Source organism: Caloenas nicobarica, chromosome 5 (genome assembly GCF_036013445.1).
Source record: "Caloenas nicobarica isolate bCalNic1 chromosome 5, bCalNic1.hap1, whole genome shotgun sequence".
NCBI classification, from domain to species: Eukaryota; Metazoa; Chordata; class Aves; order Columbiformes; family Columbidae; genus Caloenas; species Caloenas nicobarica.
This window is the reverse complement of record NC_088249.1, coordinates 1,686,754-1,714,066: the sequence shown is the minus strand read 5'-3', so window position 1 is coordinate 1,714,066 and position 27,313 is coordinate 1,686,754. Positions and strand designations below refer to the sequence as shown.

At 41.8% G+C, this 27,313-nt stretch overlaps 1 protein-coding gene across 1 annotated transcript in view; it reads left to right on the top strand.

Annotated features, from left to right (window-relative positions):
• Positions 1-27,313, top strand: part of MAP4K5 (mitogen-activated protein kinase kinase kinase kinase 5) — a 61,446-nt gene that overhangs the window by 29,986 nt on the left and 4,147 nt on the right. Inside the window, exons 5-32 of the mRNA XM_065635509.1 lie at positions 864-928; positions 1,833-1,888; positions 2,588-2,635; positions 2,730-2,772; positions 4,864-4,936; positions 5,899-6,030; positions 6,499-6,561; positions 7,922-8,003; positions 8,624-8,740; positions 9,679-9,757; positions 10,776-10,834; positions 11,816-11,880; positions 14,337-14,381; positions 15,292-15,334; positions 15,605-15,815; positions 16,496-16,593; positions 16,696-16,737; positions 17,296-17,380; positions 17,472-17,551; positions 20,624-20,684; positions 21,438-21,552; positions 21,692-21,750; positions 22,707-22,810; positions 23,179-23,356; positions 24,285-24,353; positions 25,054-25,146; positions 26,753-26,823; positions 27,251-27,306. Coding sequence (XP_065491581.1) covers positions 864-928; positions 1,833-1,888; positions 2,588-2,635; positions 2,730-2,772; positions 4,864-4,936; positions 5,899-6,030; positions 6,499-6,561; positions 7,922-8,003; positions 8,624-8,740; positions 9,679-9,757; positions 10,776-10,834; positions 11,816-11,880; positions 14,337-14,381; positions 15,292-15,334; positions 15,605-15,815; positions 16,496-16,593; positions 16,696-16,737; positions 17,296-17,380; positions 17,472-17,551; positions 20,624-20,684; positions 21,438-21,552; positions 21,692-21,750; positions 22,707-22,810; positions 23,179-23,356; positions 24,285-24,353; positions 25,054-25,146; positions 26,753-26,823; positions 27,251-27,306 — 2,292 coding nt within the window. The remainder of the gene's footprint in view (positions 1-863; positions 929-1,832; positions 1,889-2,587; positions 2,636-2,729; positions 2,773-4,863; positions 4,937-5,898; positions 6,031-6,498; positions 6,562-7,921; positions 8,004-8,623; positions 8,741-9,678; positions 9,758-10,775; positions 10,835-11,815; positions 11,881-14,336; positions 14,382-15,291; positions 15,335-15,604; positions 15,816-16,495; positions 16,594-16,695; positions 16,738-17,295; positions 17,381-17,471; positions 17,552-20,623; positions 20,685-21,437; positions 21,553-21,691; positions 21,751-22,706; positions 22,811-23,178; positions 23,357-24,284; positions 24,354-25,053; positions 25,147-26,752; positions 26,824-27,250; positions 27,307-27,313) is intronic.

The following is a 27,313-nucleotide window of genomic DNA, read 5'->3' as shown; positions in this document are numbered from 1 at the left end:
GGGGGCAGATTTTAAACATTTAATAGTTCTGATATAAACCCAGCTCATTATTTATCTAGAGCAGAATTGCTTTTAGATGTTTTATTTATCGTGTGCTGTGGAAGTGTAGCCAGCGAGTTGTAAGAGCAAAACACTGAATCCGAGCCGCTGGTAATGACATTTTTCATAATAGCGGCGTAACAGATGCGGCGTACGGAGAGGCAGAAACAAGGTGATGCCAGCTGGCCGCGTCCTCAAGTGCACACATTAAATGTTAGACAGAAATAGGGAATATTTTCCATTTCTGTGGAACTCTGCCATTTATCAATTGGGTCTGCGGGGACATTTATCACCACTTGCCTGCGTGGTCTTTTTCTAGGAGGCTTCATCTTCAGATTTCTTGGAGGGCTGCGTTTTTTAAGTAGTCTGTGCAGCCCAAATCAACTTCAACTGATATAAAATGGCTGAATTTCTAAATCCTCAGTGCCCCTTTCGGAGGCCACAGAGAGTTTTTTTAGATATAGTTAGGTAATTTCAATTGAAGAGTGAAACTGAGTTTAATGTGTTATCTAATAGAGCGGATAAACCCCAGGTGTTTCTTCTGCGTGTTCTTTATCACAGTTATGGGGTCAGAGTTAAAGCAACACCTTTTAGGGCTGATAAAGTTTAAAGGCTTTGGCATAACATTTCCATTTTGATAGGCAAGGATTTATATTGAGATCGTTAATAACGTGTAAAATTGCTAGTCGTGTATCAGAATGCGTATTTTTAACAGAGCGATCAAGACCAATAGAAAATAATTTAAATAATCACAATTAACTCCGTTAATTCTGCATCGAGATCAATCGACTTCTGATGCTTGTGTTTTAACGTTCTTTTACCAGCCGTGAGAAGCTGTGGATATGCATGGAATACTGCGGCGGGGGATCCCTCCAGGATATTTACCACGGTACTTTGAAACTTATTTTACCAATTGTACCTTTTGGAAACTTTCTGCAAAGAAGAAAAATAAATAATAAGCAAACTAATGGGGAATGGTTGGTACTGGCCGGGCACTGCACCTGATTATTTGGGTGATGCCTCGTGCAGGAGCAGGTTATCGGCTTTCTGAAGGGGTGGGAAAAAGCCCTCTAAAAAAAAATTCACAACCAGAAACCACGCTAATTCGCTATGGAGACTGTACATGGTGTGAGGAAGCAGCTTCCACCGGGAAATCTCGAAATTCGATCTTTAAAGGGCAAAAATTCCTCTTATTCCTGCTCCTGTGCAATACTGTGCCGCTCTTTTATTATTATTTTCCCCTCTGAGGTTTCATCTGGAGTTGTTGATTCTGTAGAAAGATTTATTGGAGTTGTTGGAAAAGCGGTCTGGGGACTTGCTCTGCCTTCAAATGATAATAACCTGGAGTTTTTGAATACCAGAGCTCTTTCTGCTTTATTTTTCAGCCAGTTAGTACATGTAACTTTAAAACAATTCAAAGTCTCATAGGCCCCTAGTATAGAACATTGCCATTTCTAATATTAAAAAATTAGCAGAAGTCACTTTTATTGGGTTTTTTACCTTCCTCGGAATACAGGATATTACATTACTATGAACTCACTTGTAAAATGATAATTAGACCTCGGTCAAAACAGGATTTCTTCTCGCTGTGGGTATTGTCTTCTGTTATTGTGCTTTTTTTTTTTTTTTTTTTTAACAGAAAGCCTTTCTGTAAAATGGGCAGACAAACCCCTCTTTTCAGCTCATTGTAAAATAAGGTTCACGTAAAATCGATGCCACTTTTTGGCTATTTCACAATGTTGTTTATGTGTTGTGTATTGCAGACTTACCCACTTTTCAATCTTTGTTTTCAGTAACGGGCCCTCTGTCAGAGTTACAAATTGCATATGTGTGCAGAGAAACTTTACAGGTACTGTACTTCTGCAGGTACACGACAAAGTGTTTGCTCCGTGTGTGGAAAACAGATTATTTCAGAAAGCACTGCAGCACCAATTTTTTAATCTTGTTGCGAAAAATAGCTAATACTATATAGTAAGCAACGGTAAGTAGCTGAGTAATGGAGGGGGAAAAAAAAAGGCACATTTTAAACTGCCCACGTGATCTGTGGCAGGAAATTCTAATAATTCATAAGGAAAAATACTATGACCAGGTGACTGAAGTTCTCTTTCATTTTGTGATTGCTAATAACTGTAGAAATACAAGGTAAGGTGATGCAGGCAGCTTGTTTCTTAAAGGAACTTTTCTTTTCCTGCCGTGTATCCATGAATAATTATGTGGCTAAACACGTGCTTGTTGAAAGCTTCAGGGCTTAAAAAACATATAGTTAATTTTAGTAAAGGGAAAAGGTGATGTATCTTGAGGTTTGTTTGGAAAATATGCATATATCCATGTAAAATGGTACACCAGAGCTAGTTTAAGCAAGTCTTCGCAAATATTGACTGGAGGTGGGAGAGATGAGGAACAGAATCCAACGTACCTCTTATATGCAAATCTCAAACGTCTCCATTTTCAAATAAAATACATCAAATAATTTCAATTTAATGAATGGGACTGGCTTTGTAGTATGTTAATAAATGGCAAAATGAAGTGTTGTCTTTCTTATTTCCAGGGTCTTGCTTATTTACATATGAAAGGCAAAATGCATAGAGATATAAAGGTAACTTGGAACTTTGAGAAACTTACCTTAAACTTTCTAGTGTAGACGAACATTTCTGATGAAGCATTTTAACTTTCTATTTATTACATTTTAGGGTGCAAATATTCTACTAACAGACCATGGAGATGTCAAATTAGGTAAGTTGCCTGAATTTAATAATAAGACAGAAAGCAAATGGGAACAGTTTAATTTGAGCAATCGAAAGCTATAGAACCCGCTGGGATACTTTGATTTAGCAAATTATCTTTTATTAAGACAAAAAAATTAAACAGAATGTAGAGTCCTTGCTTCCCAATACAAATATTCAGCTTTTGAAAGGCTTTGTTTTGTATTGAGCAGCATGTGTGCAAGCAAAGGTCAAGCTTGCTACAAATGATAAAGCATAATCCAGCAGATCTGCTCTATCAGTGCAGTTTTATTAGATATTGTTCTCTGGGGCATGAACCTTTTGCTGTTGCACTGTAGCATGTTCTTATTCTTATTTAGGGCAATAGTTGATGATAGAAAGAGCACATCCATGGGCTTGCATACATAGGAGATGAGAATTTTTGCATTCTGTCACGAAGTTACAATGTCTTTTTTCAACCACCAAGCCTTGAAGCCTCCCAGGTTTCCCTGGAATTTGCCAGGTTTGGGGTGACCTGGATATCAAGGAGTTTGTTCCCTGCCAGAATGTCAGATCTCCCTCAGAGCCTGCGAGGATCCACTGCGTGATACAGCATAGAATTGTAGAATCACAGAATGCTTTGGGTTGAAGGGCCCTTCCCAGCTCCCCCAGTGCCCCCCCTGCCATGAGCAGGGACATCTGCACCAGCTCAGGTTGCTCAGAGCCCCGTCCAGCCTGGCCTGGGATGTCTCCAGGGATGGTTCAGCCACCACCTCTCTGGCCAACCTGGGCCAGGCTCTCACCACCCTCAGGGCCAACAATTTCTTCCTCATGTCTGACCTGAATTTCCCTTCTTCTAGTTCAAAACCATCACCCCTTGCCATCCCCATTCTAGTTTAAAACCATTACCCAGATCCCATGTGGAGTCTGATCCCGATGGTGCCTCTAGCCCCGTGTATGACGTTGGACATTTCCACACAGGTGGAGAAGAGGAAAGTCTCCATCTTTGCAAGCCCTCAGTGGTCTGGAGATGAAAACTCGGAGGAGATCTGTGTTCCTGGCTTCCTCCAGTGATGTTTTGCATTTAGCAGAGCACAAACAAGCTGGATCTCTTGTTATCTGAGTGTGCTGCCCTCAAAACCCCAATCTGCCGCTCTGCTGCCTCACTGCACCAAAGTCTACACGTAGTTGGGGCTCTGCAGGGAGTAGGGAGCAAAAATCCTAGGAGAAAGAATGAGATGATCATCGTCCTTCTGGGATGTTCATCGTCCCACTGGGATGTTCATTGTTCGTTGTCCTGCTGGATGTTCATCGTCCCGCTGGGATGTTCATCGTCCTGCTGTGTCCTGTGTTGGACCCAGGGCAGTTGTTGCATTAGCTGCATCACTGCTCTTCAGAAAAATCTCTGTGTTTCAACGCACTCGCTCCCATGTGGTGACCCAGGAGCGCTGTGCTGGGAAAGTACAGCTTTTTAAATAATAATAATTTAAAAAAATGAAGAGTAAAACCTTGAAACTGGTAGGAGCTTCCACTAACTGCATTAAACTTGGGTCATGCACCGATACCTCCCTTGTGCCTGCTAAGCTAGTTAGATTTGCCCACAATTATCCTCGAGCTATCAAACTACAAATGCAATAAAAATAAGAAGGACTTTAATGATTTTTGGCTCTGCAAGACCACCTGATTATCTGCAGCTCTGAGAGCAAGAGATTATTGTCCCCTAGACAGTCTCCAGCAATGAGAACAGACACCCCCCCACAGTTCCGCCGTAAGTAATGCAGAAATGGCACTGTCTCCAAAGCATGATGCTATTTTTCCTCCCAAATATTAAACTGAATATCCACTAGATTTTGTGAGGTTGCTTGGTTGCTGTATTGTGAGATGGAAAAATACCTAGGAGAAGAGCAGGATCATGAGCGAGCTGTACTCAGAAACTGATCTTTTCAATTTGAAGTCAGTGAAGGCATTAGCTGATCTCATTATTAATCTTTAAATGTTGAAGCTTAATGAATTTTTAACTTGGATAAGGAACATGATTGTTCTTTCATAATATGATACTTCCTAGAGTAGAACTGGGGTCTTAAAATAAGGTATCTAAGTCTCTGATAATTTCATTTTCCAGCCGACTTTGGTGTAGCAGCAAAAATAACAGCCACCATCGCGAAGAGGAAATCATTTATTGGTACCCCTTACTGGTAATAAACGACTGCGATTGCTCTGCTTGCATGCAAAGCTAAGTCTGTATTTATGCCAAGAATTCTAAAACACACACACTGGAGTATACACGCACATAGTTTTAAATATAATATAGATAGCAGTTGCATAAATTCCCTCTCTTCCGAGGGAAATGCCCGAAGGGTAGAAGTCTGGGAAGCGCTGATTGTAGCTGATTGTAGCTGATCTGCTGCTGTAACACAGGTTACCTGATATTTGGGGCAGGATTGCTGTTTCTCCCAAGTTTATTAATTTTATTTTATTATTTTATTAATGCAGAACTCCCTTAGAACTCCTACTGCATTCTCCCCTTTTGCTGGATACCTAACGGTCATTCAGTTTCTCAGTGACTTCTTGCACTTTTAGTGAATAAACTAAACAACATCTTTTTTAATTTCTATGCAGAAAGAATTGTGAAGAAAAACAGATTTTATACTGTCTTTTCATCATCTCTATTGATTAACGCCTGTACAAGGCAGCATTTAATATGCAAATACATCTCTGTAAATCTTGAGCTGGATTATATATGCAGATGTAACTGCTGTTGATTTCTGGCATTGCTGGGATGCAGTTGAGGCGCCTTGGGTGCTATTCTGGGTATAGACTGAACACATCCATACGGCTTAATCCAAACAATGGCTGTTAATTGTTCGCTGCCCTCTTTATCCTGCTGGAGAAGGAGGACTGAGGGCAGGAAGATTATCTGGTCATTAAAGCATTTCACCAGGAATCATGAGACCAGTTCTATTCCCAGCGCTGCTGGTTCAGCCCGTGACCTCGGTCAAAACACGTCACCTCTGGCTGCTTCTCCAGGGAGGGGGACATCAGGCTTTTGCCTGATTTACACTTTTTTGGGGGGGGTTTCTGCTCTAGGGTTATGTGAGTGGCTTTGAGTCTCCCGTGTGGCTGGTGCCCTCACTGAATTAGGCCTTTTGTTTTAAAGGATGGCCCCAGAAGTCGCAGCGGTGGAGAAGAACGGCGGATACAACCAGCTCTGCGATATCTGGGCCGTGGGCATCACCGCGATTGAACTCGCCGAGCTTCAGCCGCCCATGTTTGATCTTCACCCCATGAGGTTTGCTGGGCTTCAGGACCTGCTTTGGTCCCGGTTTAACCTTCTCCACACACCTAGAAACTCACACTGGGCTTCCTTCCAAACATCTATTTTCTGCGTGAGCCGTGTCTGTTTGTAAAGCATCAGTCTGAAGCTACAGACTTAAAATTAGAATGGAAATTATCATTGAAAATTTTTAATTAAAAAATCCCACCTTTGTAGTGTCGACAATGTGCTGAAGAGCAGATGCAGTAAATCACTAGAGAAGCTGTAGCCTTATGTTTAACAGGATTACGTGTGGCGATAAAAAGATTTTATTTAAAGATAAGAAAATCAACAGCTCTACCGTGTCTGTCCTCTAACACAGTGTAGACTATAATCCAGTTTCACCAGTATGCTTCTTACTGTGAAGTATTAATTTAAAGCGTTTAAATATTGGAATTATTTTTTTTTTACCATATAATAACAGTATTCTTCCTTTACCTTTAGGGCTTTGTTTTTAATGTCAAAAAGTAATTTTCAACCGCCAAAGCTAAAGGAAAAAGCAAAATGGTAGGTTAAACTCTTTCCTTTGTTCAATATTTTGTAGATAATGTGAAAAAACCCATTTGTCTTTATTGAAGAAGGGAGGCAGTGAAAAATAACGTGTGTTAGTTTTAAACTCAGGAACTTGAGAGGTGATTTCACTTACAGGAAATTTCACTGATAAACAATTAGTTGTTTTTTAAAAGTGTCTGAAAGCAAACGAGAGAGGGTTAAGGTCTGTCAGCAAACGTTTTGTGACACAGCAGAAAACCCGCAGGATGGGACAGGACGGTCCTACCTGTGTATTAATAAATGAATCCCGGCCAGTGATCCAGAGGGAAATCTCCCTTCTGGGATTTTCTTTGTGTGCTCTAAGAAGAAAAAATATTTTTATCCTTTCCCCTTAATTCCTCTTGTAGGGCATTTACCACTGTTAATGGGACAGGTAGTTGCTTAATCCTTTCACGAGGAATGTGCCTCTGCCAGGTTGTCTTCAGCAATTATTTCTTTAACTGGCGATACCTTCCTACCGCCCGCAGGATTTTGTACCGTGCTGGCTTAACATTTGATTTATGAGACTCAAAACAATTCTGGCATGCAGAATTTTTTTTGCCAGTCATGCTGCTGTACAATCTTTTTCCCTTGAGGTGTTTGGTGGGGCAGATGTGTGCTAGAGGAAAGGAGAAAACATTTTTAAGTGCATGTTTCCTCTATTGAAACCTCAAGGCACTTCACTTCTCTGATGCCGCCGTCTCAGATGCGAAGGCAAGAAGAGGAGCTGGGTTTTGTAACCTGATTTAAAACCAAGCAGACCTGGGCTAACGCCATCCCCAGAGGGGCCTGATACACAAATGCAATTGTGAGAAAAATGCTTAAAAAAATCAAGGTCTAGTCATGGCATCAAGTCGTAATTCAGATTTAAAAGAGGTGATGTGACACAATCACCTACGTTGTTCTGCAAATAGCAACAAAGCATTTTAAAAAGTTGGGTCTTTGCCTACAACTTTGTATTTTCTTTTCCTACCTATGGCCAAGAATAGTGAAATCAGTAGGTTTGCCTAGATTTTAAGCATTTGCTGGGTACATAATTCACAATTTTTATTTTTGATACCTAATTCCGTAACAATTGAGAGTGGCAAAAGTTGAAATAGCACCATATGTGTTTGGTTTATTTTCTGTACCAAAACTTTTTCATGCAAGTTCCATGAATCAAATGGTTTTTTCCCTGTTTTGTTAACTTAGTCATGTAATTATTCAAACCTGAGATAGTGAAGTAGCCGGACAACATTCTAATTTCGCAGACCCTTTTGTGATGTGATTAGTAACTGTGGTAAACTTAAAAATATCTTATTGAAAAATTAAACATAAACGCTCGTTTTTCTTTAAGGTCATCAACATTCCATAACTTTGTCAAAATAGCACTTACAAAAAATCCGAAGAAGAGACCGACAGCAGACAGACTCCTTTCGGTAAGTGATTTGGAACATTTAGTTAAATCTATAAAAGTTCTCCTACTGCCAAGTGAGCAGCAGATCAGTAAGAAACCAAACTGGAAGGATTTTCTTTCTCTGATCTTAAAACATGGGTGGTGAATAAAGAGAGACACGGGTCAGCTGTAGACTTGAGCAGGATTTTGGTTGGTGTCAGGATTTTTATGTGCTTTTTGGTAGGAAGAATTACAGAAAATAGCCTCGTCTTCAGCCTATCCTTCCTGCAAGGGGATGTCTCAGCCTCTTGGGTACAGCTGCTCAAACATGGGCAGTTCTTATCACCCAAATAGAAAAGAGATGTATTGAGCAGTTGTTTGTGTATCTATTTCTGCCTTCCCAGACTCAACCAAACTACCCATGTAAAAAATGAAGTTAAGGTGTAATTGTTTGTTTGATTCGGACTTTAATTTCTGATTTACAAGTGGCCGAAACTGTGGCGTTTCCAGGCTAATGCAGGCATTAGAAAGTCTAGTCACTAAGGAGTCATTAAAGAAATACCCAAGCCTCCAAAAAGCAGGCAAAATTCAGTATATTGGATGTTTATTAATGAAAGTTACATATCTGTTTCTGTTATAACTTGTTCTTTTCTGTGGTTCTAGCATAGCTTTGTAGGGCAGCCTGGTCTTTCAAGATCTTTAGCAGTCGAGCTGTTGGACAAAGTGAATAACCCTGACAACCACACTCACTACGGTGAGGTTGACGATGATGATTTTGAGGTGAGAACATCTTTTATTTTCTGCCTTTAGGTGAAAGTGCTGTTTGAATGCTGCGCTTTGCTTTGGGAATGCAAGACCGCAGCTCGACAGGGGCACAGCTCCAACATTTAGAGCTGCATTTTGAGAGTTACCATCACAGAATCACAGAATGTCAGGGATTGGAAGGGACCTCGTAAGCTCACCCAGCGCAATCCCCCCGCCGGAGCAGGAACACCCAGATGAGGTTACACAGAAGGTGTCCAGGCGGGTTGGAATGTCTGCAGAGAAGGAGACTCCACAACCTCCCTGGGCAGCCTGGGCCAGGCTCTGGCACCCTCACTGCGAAGATGTTTCTTCTCATATTTAAGTGGAACCTCCTGTGTTCCAGCTTGAACCCATTGCCCCTTGTCCTATCACTGGTTGTCACCAAGAAGAGCCTGGCTCCATCCTCCTGACACTCCCCCTTTCCATATCGATCCTCATGAATGAGTCACCCCTCAGTCTCCTCTTCTCCAGCTCCAGAGCCCCAGCTCCTCAGCCTTTCCTCACACGGGAGATGCTCCACTCCCTTCAGCATCTTCGTGGCTGCGCTGGACTCTCTCCAGCAGTTCCCTGTCCTTCTGGAACTGAGGGGCCCAGAACTGGACACAATATTCCAGATGAGGTCTCACCAGGGCAGAGCAGAGGGGCAGGAGAACCTCTCTGACCTACTGACCACCCCCCTTCTAATCCCCCCCAGGTACCATTGCCCTTCCTGGCCACAAGGGCCCAGTGCTGGCTCATGGTCACCCTGCTGTCCCCAGGACCCCCAGCTCCCTTTCCCCTACACTGCTCTCTAATAGGTCATTCCCCAACCTATACTGGAACCTGGGGTTGTTACCATGAGGGAAAAAGTTTGATTATTGCTTGAGATCCAATAGAAACGCAACTTTTCTCAGCTTTTTCATTTCTCCTTGCAGCCTCACCCCGTTATCCGCCATACAATCCGTTCTACGAACAGGAACGTTCGGGCAGAGAGGACAGCGTCGGAGATAAACTGTAAGTTCCCCATGTGCTTTGCCCATTTTGTGGTGTCGGTTTCCTTCTACCCATGGAGGATGTCGGTGTCGTGCTTTTGTTGTGTACCCTGGAAAGTCTCTTCTGCTGTTGGGACATCTGAGAAACAAAACCAGAAAAAACAGCACATACACATAAATCTTCAATAATATTTTTTTCCCAAAACCAAAATTAAAACTTGCATATTTTCCTGCTGTTTCATTCCAACTCGTTGCTGCGTTGTAATGTTTGTGTGGAAACCTTGCACGACCAGCACAGCCCTTCAGCTCTCTCAGACCTTACTTAAAACAGCAAAAACTCTAATAACTTGCAAACATCAAAAAATGAGAGCTGATAATTAGGAGGGCATCTTTTCACAGTACACTGGGTGTCATGAGAAAATATAGAAAACACATAGCTTTTTGTGTTCGTTTGCACATTGTTTCAAGTTCAAAAGTGAAACCTTTTCTTCACCCCGATGGAGCAGCTTGTGATTGCAAAAGCTGTCTTGATGAGGGTGCGTGATAACATAATGCATTTTATTTTAATATAAACTTTTATTTTGAAATAGTACACAACTTATTTGGATCCAAGATGAAATTGTGAGGGTAAAAAGGGTCTTTTCTCCGTGTTTAGACAAACGCCTTTTGCGGTGTAAATGCTCTCGGCTGCTCTGCATCACGTACATCACACTTTTAGGAAGCTTGCTGGTAAAAGCCACTTCCTTTGCTTTCACACGCATGAAAAGTAACGTGGTTACGAGTTACGTTTTAATGAACTTTCACGTGATGACTTGGTATTTACCTTTGGTCTGTTTCTTTCTTGTGGGTTTCACATTTGCAAATTTAAGCATTCTGATAATAACGCTGCTATTTAAGTGATAGTCATGTTTTATAGGCAAATGAAATGTTTTGTACATAATATTTAGATCTGTTACAACGTGTGTTTCACTGCAGTAAGCACTGAAAGGGCACTAGTATAATATTGTGTGTATTAAAGTTGAAAATGTGATGTTTTGCAGTTGACAAGCTGCAGTTTGAGCCCCCTCTGCGGAAAGAAACAGAAGCTCGGGATGAAATGGTAAGAATGAGTTTGGTTTTTTCCTTCATTTAATTAAAATCATAGTGTCTTTATTGTGTAGTGGTTCAACTCTAAGTAATACGTCTCTGCAGCATAAAGTCATGAGGAGACCACTCTTGGTCCCCAGACAGTCGCCACATTTTCAAGAAAATGAATCACCCTCTATGCTTTGTGTGAAGAGCCGTGCTCACATTAAAAAAAACGACCTGTGCCAATTAATGTGATAATGTGAAGAGGCCGTGCTGCCTTTGAGCCCCTGATCTCCCCGTCAGCGGGGTTTAGCTGTTGCTGTTTTTTGGACGGCCGCCCGCTCGCGTCCAGCCCGTTTTGCCCCCGATCCGCTGCTGTTTGTCCAGCCCTCGGCGGTTTACGGCAAATCAGCTCGTTAACGTTCTTGGGGATTAGTACGTGTCTGTGTACACAAGGGCTCCATTTTTTAATAAGTGTTGTGAATAGCAGCAGCTGCTGTTCATTTTAATTTGGAGACATCAGCGCTCAGCACTCCAGAAAAATCCCATTCCTGTTTTTTAGAGCTGTGCTCCACCAGGTAGGTACAAATTCATTTTTCAAATGTGACTGATTAAATCTGTACCTGGTGTTACTGGTGGGATCCCCTCAGTGCCACGTCCAGTGACACGAACAATCTTGGAGGTGTCTGCAATATGTTCTCCTACTAGAAGAGTGTCTTAGAAGTGGAAAATCCTGAGTTTTCATCATAAATTTTTGCTTTCCTGTCACTTACTGCCACCTGATACTGGCACTATACCATTTCCAGGTGTTGCTTTTAAGTCTGAGCCTAAGAAAGCTCTTCAAGAGTTGCTTTATAATTAGATTGTAAAACATTGTTTTACTTTGGAATTTTATTTAACTGCTTATGGGTCATTCTGCAGGGCTGGGGAATCTCCCAGGCCTCTTCATGTGCTGTGGATAAGGTACTTGAGTTTGACAGGGAATAAAAAATGAAAAATTCTGCATCTTCAGGTTGTGGCAGCTGGCACCGGCTTTGCTTCGCATTGGAACCCTTTTGTTGATGGTGGAAGCAGCAGGTAAGCACAGAGTTTAAAAACATCTTTTATTTCTGTGACTTAATATGAAAATACACTCTGAAAGAACAATTGAGTTATGGTGGAAAATCAAACCACAAGCCCTAATCCACTTTCGTATTCATAAAGGAGATTTTACCCGCTCGTGCAGGTGGTTGCTCGTTGTCTTGGGGAATGGGTTGAATCTCTTTTAACCACAGACAGGATTTTGGTTTAAATTAGCTATAGCTCCCCAGTTGTAGATGGAAAGCGAAGTGTAAATGTTGAAATAACACAGCCCAAGTCAGTTTTCTGCAGCAAAGTGGGGAACCTTGCAGGGGCTGAGCTCGGGACCCTGTGCTGGCCTTGTGCTTTTCTTCTGAACCGTGGCTGTGACATCCTGTGACATCCTGTGACAAAGCTGCGGTGCAGCCCTGAGCCGGGTTCTTGCAAGAAAGGGAAGGAGAAACCAAACCCAAAAATTTAGTTTTACCGAGTCCAGCACGACAGCACAGCTGGTTCTGCTGCAGGTGTCTGAGCGGTGTGATGTGTAATACAGTCGTGTCGTGTGCTGGGCTGATGCTTTTTGGGTTAAAATGTGCTGTAACTGATTTTTCCTGGGGATGAAGCAGGCCTGAAGTAAGGGAGCACAACTCTGTCCAGGTTAGGACTGAATTTATTAGGTATGTGGCTTCCTTTTGCTGCAAAATACTGTAATCTGCCTTTAAAGGCGATCTTCGAATTTGCAGTGAAGAGTGTGGCAGTTCAGTACCACTGACTGATGCACAGATGTAGGGAGATACTGTGTTTTGGTTGAAATAATTGCTCAGCCAGAAGAGTCTGTTTTCCGTCTTTGTTTGGAACTGAGTAGCAGACGGTGAATTTGTTTGGCTTTTTTGCAGATAAAGTCTTGCATAAGCCGTCAGCTGACACGACGGCCCCTGCAAAGCTGCAGATCGCCAGTCTTTGGCTCTTTTTTTTTTTTTAATTCGACCTATTTTTCTGTTCCCACTCTCACTGTAGCAGAAGTTTGGGGTGTCTCTCCACCCTCCCTCTGTCCAGTAATGGCAGCAACTGTTTCCCTTCCTCTCTGGGTTGGTTTGTGTGATTGAAATCTCTGCTCTGGTGTTTCTGCAACAGCTGGAATCCGCGAGGGAGGGAAACTCCTCCTGGCAAAGCGACTTATTGATTCCGTCCTGTTCCTGCAGCATTATTAAGATCGGTCGGACCAGGCTGTATTAAAAGCAGCGTGAATGTGGCCGTTGCAAACCTTGCTAGGGCTATAAATCGGTACATAGAGATTTAGTACTGAAAGGAGGACAGGACTAAAGTCTGTGGATGGTGAATCTGTGCTGCTTGCTTGGAAACCACTTCCAGTTTAAAAAGATAAACAGGAAACGCATAATTGCCGTGTCCCAGCAATTCTGGGTGATCCCGAGAGGCAGAGGAAGGTCTTTGCTTTTTGTGCCCTTTGGCTTTTATCAGAGTGAACAGTGATTGATACGGTCAGCTGGGGACACTGGGAAGGGGAACACCAGATGATTGAACTGATTTCTTGTCGTCTCTCATCCTTATTTTAGCATTTTAAAATTTTATACAGTTATAAAATGTTATACATTTACACATTTTCAGCATTATTAAGGTGGTTTGTGTTGATGGTTGGACTTCTAAAAGGTTTTTTTTAATAATTCCTGGTGGCAATTCTGTGCCTCTCCTCCTTCACAAGTAACTTGCAGGGAAATTTTACATTAATCCAAACTTGGCTGGGTTAGTTTTTCTATAATATACTTGTTTTTTCCTGTTCATTACCCCTGTGGTCATTCCTCTTCACCTCACAGCTGCTAAACGCAGCAGCTGAGACTTCACAGCATCACAGCAGCAGACTGAGCAATGAATTTTAATGGGTTTAGATTTTTATAAGATTTAATACAGTCTCTTGTTTCTTTTTTTTAAGATGGAGCTTGCAAACTGCCATTTTGCAAAATACTATCAGATTTGGTTTGTTTCGGAATGATATTTTCAGTGCCGCTTTGATCCTCTCGTCACATTTTCTTTTTTGGCCCTGGGGTAGCTTTGAAACAAGATTTCCCACTGCGATGGGAAGCAGTCAGTGTTTTTAGCCTGAAGGAGGAAACTTCCTTTGTAAAGGCTTTTCTCCATTTGTACCCCAGGAACTTCCTCTGCTTTTCCTCTGTTTTCCTTTATTTTTAGTTAGATGGATTTTAGGCATTTCAACAATATTTCAAATACCAGGTAGGAAAATAAAGCTGAGTTGATGGCATGTGGTATGGCAGAGAGCTTCAATGGTTATTGGGGGGTGAGGGGAAGGGAAGGACTAAGTGAAAAGGGTCTTAATTCAGTGAAAGAGAGAAATACTTTCTTTTGGAAAGGGCTGGGAGATGCTTGTTATGAAACGGAATTACATCACCGATCAGTTTAGTTGCACATGTCACTCTTAATTTTATAAACATTTTACCTAGGGGCCTGCTAACAAAATTTGGCGATGGGAGCGAAGATGTTGAAGAGTGAGTGGACCCTCCCCGCGGCCCGTTGCGTTTGCTCTCGCTAAAGCCGGCAGCGTTCCGGCAAAACCTCTTTCCTTAAAATGCTGCCGGCAGCTTTGCCGCTCGTAAATAAGTGAGGGGCTGCGCTCTGAGGTCTAACACACGCTTGGCTGTTCATCTATTGTCAGGAGAATGTCCGCGAAGCGACGCTTTCTTCCCCTGCTCTCCTTCCTGAGGTTGTCTTAAAGCGCATACGGAAGTGCCTAAAGCTTTAAAGCAGATTTTATGCTGATTAATCCATCGATCCTGAGCCAGGCCCAGTAGTGACGGGATGTCCAGATATTCCTGCAGCTCCTCTGGTGACCAAATATTTGTCCGATCCAGAGCGAAAGCCGCAAACGGCACTGGCCGGTGGGAACCTCTGCCGTGGTTGTTCCCGGAGTCCGGCTGCAGGTGGGGTGGATGTGAGTGGATGAGCAATAAACTTGCTTTCAAATAAATAATAAAGGACGTTGTTCTGTGACAGGATCTACCGGCCGATCCAGAAATGCGGCGTTTTCACTGTCAGGAAGAATTTTCTAGAAAAAAACAAGCGCAACAGTAAAATTTAAGCAGTGGAAGGGGGCACCTTCAGAGAGCTAGTCCCGGAATGTATATTTATGTGCTGATTTCAAATACCCTTCAGCACAGAATGCTCTATAACTTTGGCATTTATGAAAGAGACAACGTGAGCTTGTCAAAAACCGACACTTCTAACAAGATTAACGTGCTTTTGTCCCACTCTTGGACTTGTAGTTTAACCCTGTTTGTGCGAAGCTGTGATCCGTCTTTTCTCTGCACCTGGCTTGTCTTATTTATTGTCTGTATTTTAAACTAATTCCATTTCTGTTGTTGGTTTAACTAAGACGACTGCTGCACCTTTTCATTGCAGATCAACACTAAAGCGAGCAGGGCCACCTCCGCTACCCCCTAAGGTAAGAAATTCTGGTTTTTAAGAGTTTTAGGCAGCAAACCCCACTTGTGCAGCCTCCGCGGCGCTTCTTCTGGTGCTCTCAGTGGCTTAGAAATTCTGTTAAATACCATTTGCTACCAGACTTCGTGCAGCTTCATATTTTATGCTGACCTGCAGTCTGTACGGTCTCGACCTTTGGGGGCTTTCACGCTGCCCTAGACAAAGCGACTTGGAAGTTTACGCTTCCAGGTGCCATTTCCCAGGTAATCTTCACCTCTTTGGTTCGTTGCAGCCGAGAATAAACAGTTATCCCGAGGAAAACCTCCCAGACGATGAGAAATGTCAGACAATAAAGCATTTTCCGGACCCGCAGAACAGAGCCCCCCCAGCCCACAGGAGACAGAGCATCCCAGTTTGCGGCCCCCAGGCCGATTCCTCCCCCAGCGGAATGACCAGCAGCATCAGCAGCCCTGGGTTGCTCACAGCTCGATACAGCGACTTAGGTAAATAAATACATTACATTTCCTAGAGGGGACTGCGGCCTGTGAAAGGAAATCAGGTCTAGAATCAGCTATTTTTGGTAGATAATTTAATGCAAGCCGATGGCAAGGTGCAGTTTTTCTTTCTGCACGTGAGCCACGATCCATGGTGGAAACCCTCCCAAAACAAGGACCCTTGGCCAGTTAACACCATTCCTGTGCTATGGAATAGGATAGGGATAGGGATAGGATAGGGATAGGAATAGGATAGGGATGGGAATAGGATAGGGATGGGAATAGGATAGGGATGGGAATAGGATAGGGATAGGAATAGGATAGGGATAGGAATGGGAATAGAATGGAATAGGAGTACGAATGGAATAGGAGTACGAATGGAATAAAAGCCAAATGTGTGGGGAGGATCATCCATGAGGACCTTCTCACAGGTTTTTCTCAGTTGTGTTTGGCCCAGGGACTGGTTGGATAATGGAAAACCTTTATTAAACCTGTGTAGCTCAGCACGAGAAAATGTGGCCAGCGGTCCTTGGGAGGGTTCAGCCTCCTAAGATGTGAACGCAGAAGCTTCAGAGCTCACTTCTCTCCTCTCTCACCAGACACTGGGGAGAATAGAGAATAGGGAAGCAAAATATTTTCTATTTCACTGTGTCAAGTGAGCTACAAAATGTGTCCGGGCTTCCTTGCAGGGAATGGAGACGGCATGCTGAAACTCATCGAGGAAAATGCAGAAGGGTCTGGACAAATCCCTCAACTGCCACGTAAAAAAGAGAAAAGAGATTTTCCTGCAAGTATTGTGACTCTCAGTCTGATTTCGCTGTCACGTTAACTAGCTAGTTTTATATCGGTGCGTGGGAGGTATTTAATGATCTTTTTTTTCTTCCCACAGAAGCCAGCAATCAATGGTTTACCACCGACACCGAAGGTGCTGGTAAGAAACCTTGTTTGCAGTAGGAGTTATTGGAAACCTAGTGTCAGAATAAACCACCAGCTCATCCGGGGTGATTTTCTGTGTCTTGTAGCCAATTACTTGTCATGTACTGAATCCACAATGTTTGTTTCCTTTGCTTAAAAACTTCCTTTCACTATTCAGTGACAGTCAGTACCTCACGGCTCTGTGGGCTGTGATCTCTGGCAGTCTCTGCTTCGTAAAGAGAAAGGGGAGAGGCTGTTATTTCTTCAACATTTCTGCCTCTTTTCCCTTCATGTGCCATTTATATAAGCACTCGATATTTTTCCTAAGCAGTAGGCACTTAAAATTATCCATATCATTTCGATCTCTCTTTGTGTTTCTTAATGTACATGAGGTCTGTGAAGAGGTTTGCGAGGCCGCGTTGTAGCTTTTGGCGAAGACACAAATATTTTTCATCAAGGAATATTAAATTTGTGTGTGAGGAAGCGTACAGGTGTGTACTGAGCGGCCAAGTGCCAGAAGATAAACGCTTTATGCTGCAAACTTGTTTCAGGTTTCAGTTGTGGTGTTTTTCAGATGGGAGCGTGTTTTTCCAAAGTCTTTGATGGTTGTCCTTTGAAGATTAATTGTGCAACATCATGGATACATCCAGATACTAAAGGTAAAGTTATTTTTGGTTTGTATTTTAAACCTGCCTGTTGCCAAAGTGGTAATGGACTTGTGAAATAATCAAATTTCTCTTACATTTTTAGATCAGTACATTATCTTTGGCACCGAAGAAGGTATCTATACTTTGAATCTGAATGAACTTCACGAAGCAACAATGGAACAGGTGATTTTTTTGGTGTATTGAACACACAGAATAGATTTGGGGATACTATGAAGCAAGAAAGTTTGATATTAGAGGGGGTAGATGGGACGCCAGGCTGACGGCATCAACTGATTCACATCAAAGCCACCAGTGGAAGTCTAAAATTAATAGTTCCCCTACGTACCTGCATTTTTTGTTGCTGCTTATTTAACGTTGCTTTCAAAGGAGTTCTCTACTAAAACATCTTTCTTGGAGACAACTGGTTACCTGCCCTTTCCGTCTCCATTTGATCTCCACTAGATGGCATTTTGCTTCTCCACAGGATGCTACCAAAGCCCTCGGCTATTTAATTTAGCTGGAATTGTTACCACCAATAAATACATGCACATTTGTTTCTGTTTTCTTGGGCTCTCTGGCCCTTCCCAAAGCCGCTTCGTGCCATCATGGTGGTGTTAAATTTGCTTTTTTAGAGTCCGGAGTAGCAGAGTGTTCTTGGGAGGGAGGTGTTGGCAGATGCTGATAATGTGATTTGTACCTGGAGGTTCCTTACCTCAATTTTCTCTTTACTCCATCAGTCAGACAAGTCTCTTTCCTTGTACATTTTCCTAAATTATTTTATGTGACAGTCTTCTCAGGACTATTCTCATGCTTTTTTCCATCCTATTGAAAGGTCAGACAGAGAGAACTTGCTCGTGTCTAGTTAAGACATTCAGTGCATCCCAAAATTCAAGTTTCCTTTTCTGTGAGAGCATCCTCACTTGGGAGAGGTCAAGTGTGACCCACCACAAACCCCAGAGACTTCATAACTGTGCTTCTGCCATACCCCTTGTTTCCTTCTTTGCTTTGATTTATTTCATGATTTCTTCCCACCAAATGCACATTTCAAACTGTTTCTCCCACTCTGAATTCTGATCACATCTTGCACAGTCCTTGCCGTCTCTCCAAAGTCGGTATCTCCCAATTTCATTGTTAGTTTTTCAGTGAAAACACTGAACAGAACCAGACCCAGAGAAGACACTATATTTTTACAAGCTGCTTTTTCCTTCTATTAAATAGCCAATTGCTGATAGATACTCTGGGTTTATGTCCAACCAGTTGTGTTTTTTCTTTCTGCAATTTCTTCTACCCCACATTTCCTTATTTTCTTGGTGGAAATGGCACGCAGGACAAGGTCCTTCGCATGTTTCACGTGTTAATGTTTCACCGCAGCGCAGTTATTCTGTTAAAGAAGGAAATTCAGATGTTCCGATACAGCCTGTTCTGCACACATCTGCAATAGCTGCTCTCGTTATCTCTTGGTAATTAAAAAGTGCGTGGCTTGTTCCTGTGCTACTCTGGATATCCAGAGGATTTTGCAGTTCCCACTTTTATTGAGCACAGGTGCTGTGTTTGTCCTTCTTGAGGTCCTTGTCCGTCCTCCAGCAGTTCTTGAAGATAATCATTACCGAGACCTTGGGGTTGGAGCCAGTTCTAAAGTACCGTAAAGTAAACTTCACCAGGACCTGCTGACACGAGCAGATCTAGTTGAAATAGCGCGTAATATTTTCTTTTTCTGCTTCTGGCACAAGTTTCCCTCCCAGTGCTATTAACTGTGTTAATCTTGTAGCCTTTCTCCCCTGCCAAGCAGTGGGCCGAGCCTTTTGTTTTCCCAGTTATCACGTTTTTTGAGTTGTCTTATCTTAATAATTTCTTTCGCATCTTCACCTTTCTTCCATTTCTTCCTTGGGGCTTATTTTGCGATTCCCTCTTTGCCATTAGCGTTGTGTCCTTGTTTCAGTTTTCTGTATCACATGGTTGTGATACTTAGGGCATGAGGGGGAAATAAGAAATATTTCCCCATCTTGGGGTGGCCTGGAGGGACTTCATGGGGAACAAATATTCCCTTCTCTTCCAGTGGGGCCACTGAATGAAGCTTGTGGGAGCCAAATTAAAAATAAACAGCAGACATAGCCGGCTGGGGACTTCTTGCTAAGGGGAGTTGCAAATGCTTGGAGTCACCTGAGTTCAGAGGGGAGGCAAATTTCTGGAGGATAAATCCATTAAAGCTCATTAAATGCATAAAGCCCATATGTGATTCAGCAGGTTTGTGAGCTGAAGAACTTGGTGCCTGGCAGAGTATTAGGTGCAGTATCATATACTTTTTTTTTTTCCATTTTTAGGAGAAATTGTGTTGCTTTATGGTGACTGTTGGGCACAGTTAAGACATTTGCATGAAGCAGTAAAGTTGTTTTGTAGAGCTTTGATTCAAGCATCTTGTGCTGTGTTTTGCAATAGCTTCCCTCAGTGGACCAGTCTGCTGTCGTCTTTTTTCAATATCCTCCTTCAGAAGCAGCTTAATCCTTTGAATTCTTGTTTTTCTAATTGGAATTTTTTTTCTTGAGGGAGTACCTTACCTATGAATACTAGTCAATAAATTTAGCCTTGTCTCTTTTCGTGTTTTTGTTTTATTTTAACAAAACCCTTGCCCTTATTCTCTTGTCCTTATTCCTTCCATTGTTGAGACTCCTGAATGCTGTCGTTCGCCATCGCTTTTATTAGAATTCTCTGGAGTTTTCAAGAGGTTCTTCTTAACTTTAAAATCTTCCTGAATCCAAAGTAGCTGCTCCGTGAGTCGCTTCTTCCCTCTGACACAAATTAAGTCCCAGCACCTTCTGTGAACCATCTGGTTCCAAAGCAGGACGCTCACACCAATAGCCAGACAGGTAACGCCCACAAAATGCAGCATTTTCGGTAATTCAAGTTGCTCAGAAAATCCTGATGCCTTTTTCCCCCCTCTTCTGGCTTTTGTGGGGTTTAGTAGCTTTCTGAAAAAATATTATCTTCCTTTCTCTGGCTGGCGTTCCTGAGCAAGCTCTGTCTTTCTAGATACGATACTCCAGTCTTGCCAGTTGTCCCACTTCAGCTCTGCTCATTAGAAGATAAAGAGAAATTAAAGTTTGAAAGTTCCACGGGTAGAAGAGGGAAGGAATGAAAACTATTTTAGACAGAGAAAAGGGCTAAACAAGGGTGCAAAGGGTGAACTAAAGGGGAAAATTAATTAAAAATTAGAAATTCCTGGATGGTTCTATTAACGGAAATATTTTCTTTCTTCAGTTATTTCCCCGCAAGTGCACATGGCTGTATGTTATCAATAACACCTTAATGTCCTTGTCAGGTATGTATAAATAGAGGAAAAATGAATAAAATAAAGTCACATAAGTTGTACTGAAGTAGCAAACTGTGCATTGTTTCTTGTGTTTGTATAGGAAGATTTGCTTCAGGAGTATTTTAATGTGAAAGACTTGGATAAAACTGGATGTCTACGTATGTTTACAAGTAGTAGAGCCGGTTGTCTGCAGTGTCTGCATTTTGTTTATTAATTTTAATGAGTTTGGAATAGCTGAGCTAAGAGAATTGGAATAAGTACAGTTTTCAGGCGGCAGATCAAGATGAGGAGAGGATTAACTTAAGCGCGTTATCAAAATGTAGCTGCGGTGCTTGATCGCTCAGTGTATCATCGCCTGAGAGCATCTTTGGGATGAACCAGGTTCAGAAAATAAATCCAGTCTCAAGTTAAAGGAGAATGAGGTGGCTGTGAAATACTACTAATTGATTTATAGATAATTAAGGCACCCTGATATAATTTATTGTTGTTGTATAATTACAACCCTCTACAAAAGTTTACATAAAACTAACTTTCAGAGCTGCTTCGGTGTTACTGAAATGAACTTTGAGTTGAATGCTGTGTCTTCTCGATATGCATTATTTCTGTTGTCTTGTTTTCTTTTTCTTCATCACTGGCCTTGAAACACCTGACGCACGTGCTCTGTTTTTCTAGAAGGTAATTTTCTGTACATATATTTTTCTGAAATGTGCAGCTATGCGGGAGCTGTGGGTGTGATACCAATTGTGCTTTTCTCTCATACAGGGAAAACATTCCAGCTCTACTCCCATAATTTAATAGCTTTGTTTGAACAAGCCAAAAAAACAGGATTAGCTGCTCACATTCAAACCCACCGGTTTCCTGACAAAATATTACCAAGGTACAAATCTTTTACTTATGGACAATTATTAACAAGTGGAAATTTCTGTAAATGTTGTTTGTGCTGTTGAATTGATAGCATGAAGGGCCTTTGGTATCTCTTGTTGATGCTTTTTTTTTTTTAATAATTGTTATTCCAGGAAGTTTGCCTTAACGACAAAGATCCCTGACACAAAAGGATGCCACAAATGCTGTATAGGTGAGCGGGCGTTTGGTTTTGTCATTTTTTTCCTGGCCTTTGTCATTAATTTCTTTTTAATAAACTGACAGGTAGCTCATTGTTCAGAAAACAGAGTGACTGCTTTATTTCTTAATGCTGTGCCGAAGTGGCACATAGCTTGAAAGAGTATTTTCCACAAAGCAAAAGCTGGGCATGAATAAAAATTATGTCAGCCTGGGGAGGAGCGAAACCATCGCTCAAGTTGGAAGTGCCCAGAAAGAGTTAAAGGTTGGGAAGTTACAGATTTGGCTTTGGCTTTGGCGTCTTGCGGAAAGGTTTGGGTTTTCTACAGAATATTTGTCCTTTTGAGAACCAGCCCTAGTGCTGGGTGAAATTGTGACTTTGCATTCGTAAGGGTGGTTAAGCAGAGTATAAAGCACTTGGTCACAAAGTCAGATATCCTGTTTATCTCATATGACATGTCTACATCGGGCAGATTTACAAATGATTCCTGAAGTCAGGCTACTATCCAACGGAGTTTAAAATGAACAAACCCCAAGCCCTTCATCATGTTCTTGCATTAGCTGTCCAAGCTCACAAGAAGTTCTGAGGCATCTTCACTGCCTGGGAAATTTTTTAAATTTAATTTAACTTGACCTGGACCTTTCACTCCCATCCCACACGGCCCCAGGAAGGTCTCACAGCTTTTCTGGCCACTCAGCGTGTGGCTCTTCACTGGGACTCAAAGAATGCTGGTGGTTATTAATTATAATTTAATTTGTCTGGAATGTAGCACAATATTAATCACTGTGGATATTTGAATGGCAAGCCAGAAGGCAATTATCAGCGTGAAACTGGTACTATTAAATTATTTGTAAAGATAGCTGCAGTTCTGGGGTTTTGTTGTTGGTTTTTTTTTTTTTTTTCAAATACACATTGAACTTCCTGCACTTCACAATGTTTGTTTGGGGTTTTTTTTAATTTATTTTATGCAGTACGAAATCCATACACAGGACATAAATACCTGTGTGGTGCGTTGCAGTCTGGAATTGTTCTGCTACAGTGGTATGAGCCAATGCAGAAATTCATGTTAATAAAGGTAAGCATTTCATTTTACTTCAGAACATTTAATCATCATACAGTTGTTGAAATAACCTTTCCGAAATCTGTAATGGAAAGTACATCCCAGTCTGGTCCCATATGTGGGTTCTGAGCGCTTGAAAATCTGGCTTGACAGATTTTGACTAAGAAAATCTTGTGACTAAAGTCAGTCAAGTGCTGGATCCAGCCCAGTGCTGGCAATAACTGACTAACACATAAAATACAACATTACGCTGCTCGTGCTGTCTTAAAAAAGCACTTAGTGAAGAACTCTTCAATATCTTTTACATGAATACTTTATGCAAGTTATTTTAGGCTTTTTATTTCCGAGGTTACTTTACAAATGCCTCATTGCGCTTTTTCCAGCACTTTGATTTCCCGCTGCCGAGCCCGCTGAACGTGTTTGAGATGCTGGTGATCCCGGAGCAGGAGTACCCCATGGTCTGTGTCGCCATCAGCAAGGGCACGGAGCCCAATCACGTCGTCCAGTTTGAGACAATCAACTTGAACTCCGCGTCTTCGTGGTTCACAGAAATCGGGGCAGGTAGGAGCGCTGGTCCATTTTGCGGTTTATTGTCTCGTAATGGTGCTGTCCCCTCCTCAGAGCCCTTTGAAACCCTTTAGACCGGGCAAGGTGATGCAGCTTCTCAGCCTAAAGCATCTTGAAGCTGATTCCAGATTCTTCTTCTGATGACCTGCCAAACTGTCTTTCTTAAAAGACGTCATTTTTAGACATGTTATTTTATAAATTTCCTTCAGTAGTAATAGAGACCCTGCTGTTTGGGTTCTCATTTAAGATTTAATACTTTTTCCTGGGATCAGAGTTACTCCTCTTTCCCCTTCTTCGCTGTGTAAAAGCTCACATAAATACATTCTTGTCTGTCCTCCAGCCCTTGGGGGAGGTTTGTCATCTCCCACTGGCTATTCACAAGTAGATTTGCTTTTATCTGCAAAAACTTGTTGATATTTTGCAGATGCTTTTCTCTGCTGGCTTTGTCACTTATATTTTTTTACGTTTAAATACTGCTTTTCAACAGCTGTACCAAGAATTTCATTAATAAAAACTAGAAAAACTATTAAATCTATCTTAATATCAGCACAATAATCTTTCCAGATGTGGGTTTATGGGGAAAGAGCTTTTTTTTAGGAGCAAAATGTGCCTTGATGATTCCTTTTGTTCATTATCATGCCTCTTTGTGAAGGAAGCTGGCTTGCTGTGCTGAACTGTAACATAAAATGTATTTTCTGCCAATAAACAGTAGTGTTTTCATGTTAAATACAGACTTGGAACTGATGGGCTTGTCCTTAGGCCCTGGACTCCTCCCAGAACATTCTGGGATCATATAGCCTTAAAAAAAGATTTAAAACATCGTGGCATACTGAAAAAGTTGAAGAGATCGGTGAGAGGTTGAGGTGAGGCTGAGATCAGTCTTATGATGTGATATAAAATAATCTGATTTCTTTTCCCCAAGGCAATCAGCAGTTAGATGCCATTCACGTCACACAGCTGGAAAGGGACACTGTCCTCGTCTGTCTGGACAGTAAGTGACACATCTCTGCTGAAAAACTTAATACACCTTGTGTTTTGCCACAGTTGTCGATTTTAACTCTGCCACAGGTTAATTTTCCTCCCTTCGTTACTAATTTGTGTTGTAATACTTCTGAAAAGATACGGTTCAGATAAATGGGTTTTCATTTTGCCTCCTCCAATTCCAATTTCCCTCTTCAGATGGGAAATGGTTTCTTTTCAAAACGAAATGTAACCCAGCACACAGAGCAGAATTCAAACAGACGCCAATCAGAAATTTTCAAAATTTACTTGGAAAAAGTGACATTTGCCTGTTGCATGTGCTAACAGGGCAAATAACTAACACTCCATCATACACAGTAATTACAACCACAACTCATAAGCATCAGAGGTTAATACCTCAGTGGGAACTTTGCAACAGCTTTGTCTGCCTAAATTTCCAACCTTTACATTGCATTCACGTTTCTGCACTTTGTTACTTGCAGGAAGGCTGTGGGCAGAGCCTAAAAACATACAAAGTGCACAAGAAGGTTTTCTATCTTTATTTTGGGAGAAGGATGTTCATGGATTCATTTTACGCAAATGCTGTAGATGTTGGGTTTGGGCATTTTTTTTTTTGTATCTGAAAGATGAAATTAGTATTTCCTACCTCAAGCCATCAGTAATCCTTTTCAGCAGTGGGTTGTAATGCTTGTTTTTCCGTTCTTCTTGAGAATTTGTGAAGATTGTGAATTTACAAGGGAAACTGAAGTCGAGCAAGAAATTGGCCTCTGAGCTGAGCTTTGATTTCTGCATTGAGTCAGTGGGTAAGTGATTTGCTTCTCTCTTGTCTCTCAAGGACTGACAACTCAGAGCGATGAGCATTGAAGGGTTTTTAATAATCTAGACTGGTCTAATGCACCCAGTGGGGCCTGACACTAAAAATTGCCTGTGTCAGGATACTGTGAGCTGTGTTTTGGTCTCCACCGACGTGCTGAAGAACATCAGGTAGTGTGTCCAATCCACACGTTTCCAGCTGGTGTCATTTCTGTTTTATAAGATGCATCATGATTTGGGTGAAAAAAAAAAAAAAGCCTGATTAGTCTCTTGTCATTTCCATAGCACTGAGAAAAACCTTTGTATTACTACAACTACTTGTAGTAATACATAAATTCGTGTTAGTCTTCTAAAAGCTAAGACGTTATTTCAAGTGACAGCACATCCATTTTTAACAGGGTAGTAGCATTTGAATCTGATTCTTGGAGGGCAGGCTGCTTTCTTTAGGCTACTAGAGGACAGCAGCCTTGCTTCTAAAACTTGAATTATAATTGTCAAGCAAGTATTTCTGCTGCAATAAGCTCTCCGAAGTACATAATTAATGTAAGTTAAATAATTCCATATCTCAGGAACTGTATCAAAATCAGTAAAGATACAGTCATTTTTTTTAGCAGTTCTGTACAACTTGCATTTCTGGCTTCCTTGGGCATTTTCTCTTTAGAAGAAAACTCTTGACGTAGGGATTTTGTATTTTACCAGCAGCTGGTAAAGCAGCGCACATTCTTTTATACAGCATCTCTATTTAGATATGTCAGGCCCATCCTGAAAGAAGATATTTTTAATCAAGGCTGCGATTCTTCCCTAAATTCTGACATGTTCTAATTAACTGCTGTACTCGTATCGTACGATATCTCCTGGTGACACATGGGTAACGTGACTCGACCATCACTTCTTGCTTGAAATAGAAGCGTTTCACCCGAAGTCTTGCACTCACCAGCTGACACAGAATAATGTGAGCGGTTCTTTACACTCCAAGTGGTCTCTTGGGAATTCAGGGTATTAAACAACTCCCTATTTTTTGATTATGGAGAGTGGAGTGGAGCTGCTTAAAGAACACCAGGCTCTTCATCCATTAATTTCAGCAGTCTGGTAATTAAATTGTTCAGAGCTGGTACCTTTCCGTGTTCTCTTTCTGGCCCTGAATGGAAGACTCGTCCCATTTTTGACACATCTATTTTGAAGTAAATACAATAACTCAAGTGATCTGTAATTTCCAGCAACCCGCGGTGTTTTGGTTGGCAGTGCGAATGCAGAATCATTAGAATTCCAGAATCATTAGAAAAAGAAAGATTCAGAGAATAGAAGTGAAAGGGAGAAAAGGAAAAAGAGAGAGATCCCTGTTGCGTGTCGGCAAACAGGGAGTGTCTGAGCGGCGCGTTTTGAACTGCGCTTTAAACTCGCGTCTCTCTCCGATCCAAACAGTCATTTCAGTCCAGTTATTCTGCGCTGGTTTTGGAGTTTGGTTCTTCTGCCAGGAGTCAAGTCTCACCATGTCCATTCTCCACGTGCTTCCCATTGTCACTGCTGGTGGGAAATCGGGTTTCCTGGGTTCGGATAAGCCGTGCTGGGCTCTGACCAGGTGTTTTCCCTTCGCAGTGTGCCTTCAAGACAGCGTGCTGGCCTTCTGGAAACACGGCATGCAGGGCAAAAGCTTTAAGTCAGATGAAGTAAGTGAGCTCCCCGTCTCTCCAGCTGTCATTTCTTCCTGCTCCTTATTTACCGTTTGATCCTTTGGCCCCTCCAGCTGCAAAAGTGTCATTTATTTCAAAAAGAACACTCTCCTTTTTGACGGCATCCTCTGAAGATGCAGGGAAAGCTGGTCAGTCTGTGTCGACAGAGACTTGATCAACATCAGTGCCACCAAGTCATCTGCACTAGTAACAGTCTACAATACAAAAATTATGTAAAATAAATTGTATTTTATGAAATGTAAAGCACTTCTTTGCTCAGCATCAATTGATCTGATTCAGCCCTGTAATTTGCACTAAATTATATTTTAATTTCTTAAGAGACTGATCTTTTTTTTTTCCAACTCAGACTGATGCATTTCATTTTGCCACTGAAATGGACCTTAATGTCTCTGTTTTTCTCCAGGTCACCCAAGAGATATCAGATGAAACCAGGGTTTTCCGCTTACTGGGATCAGACAGGTAATCA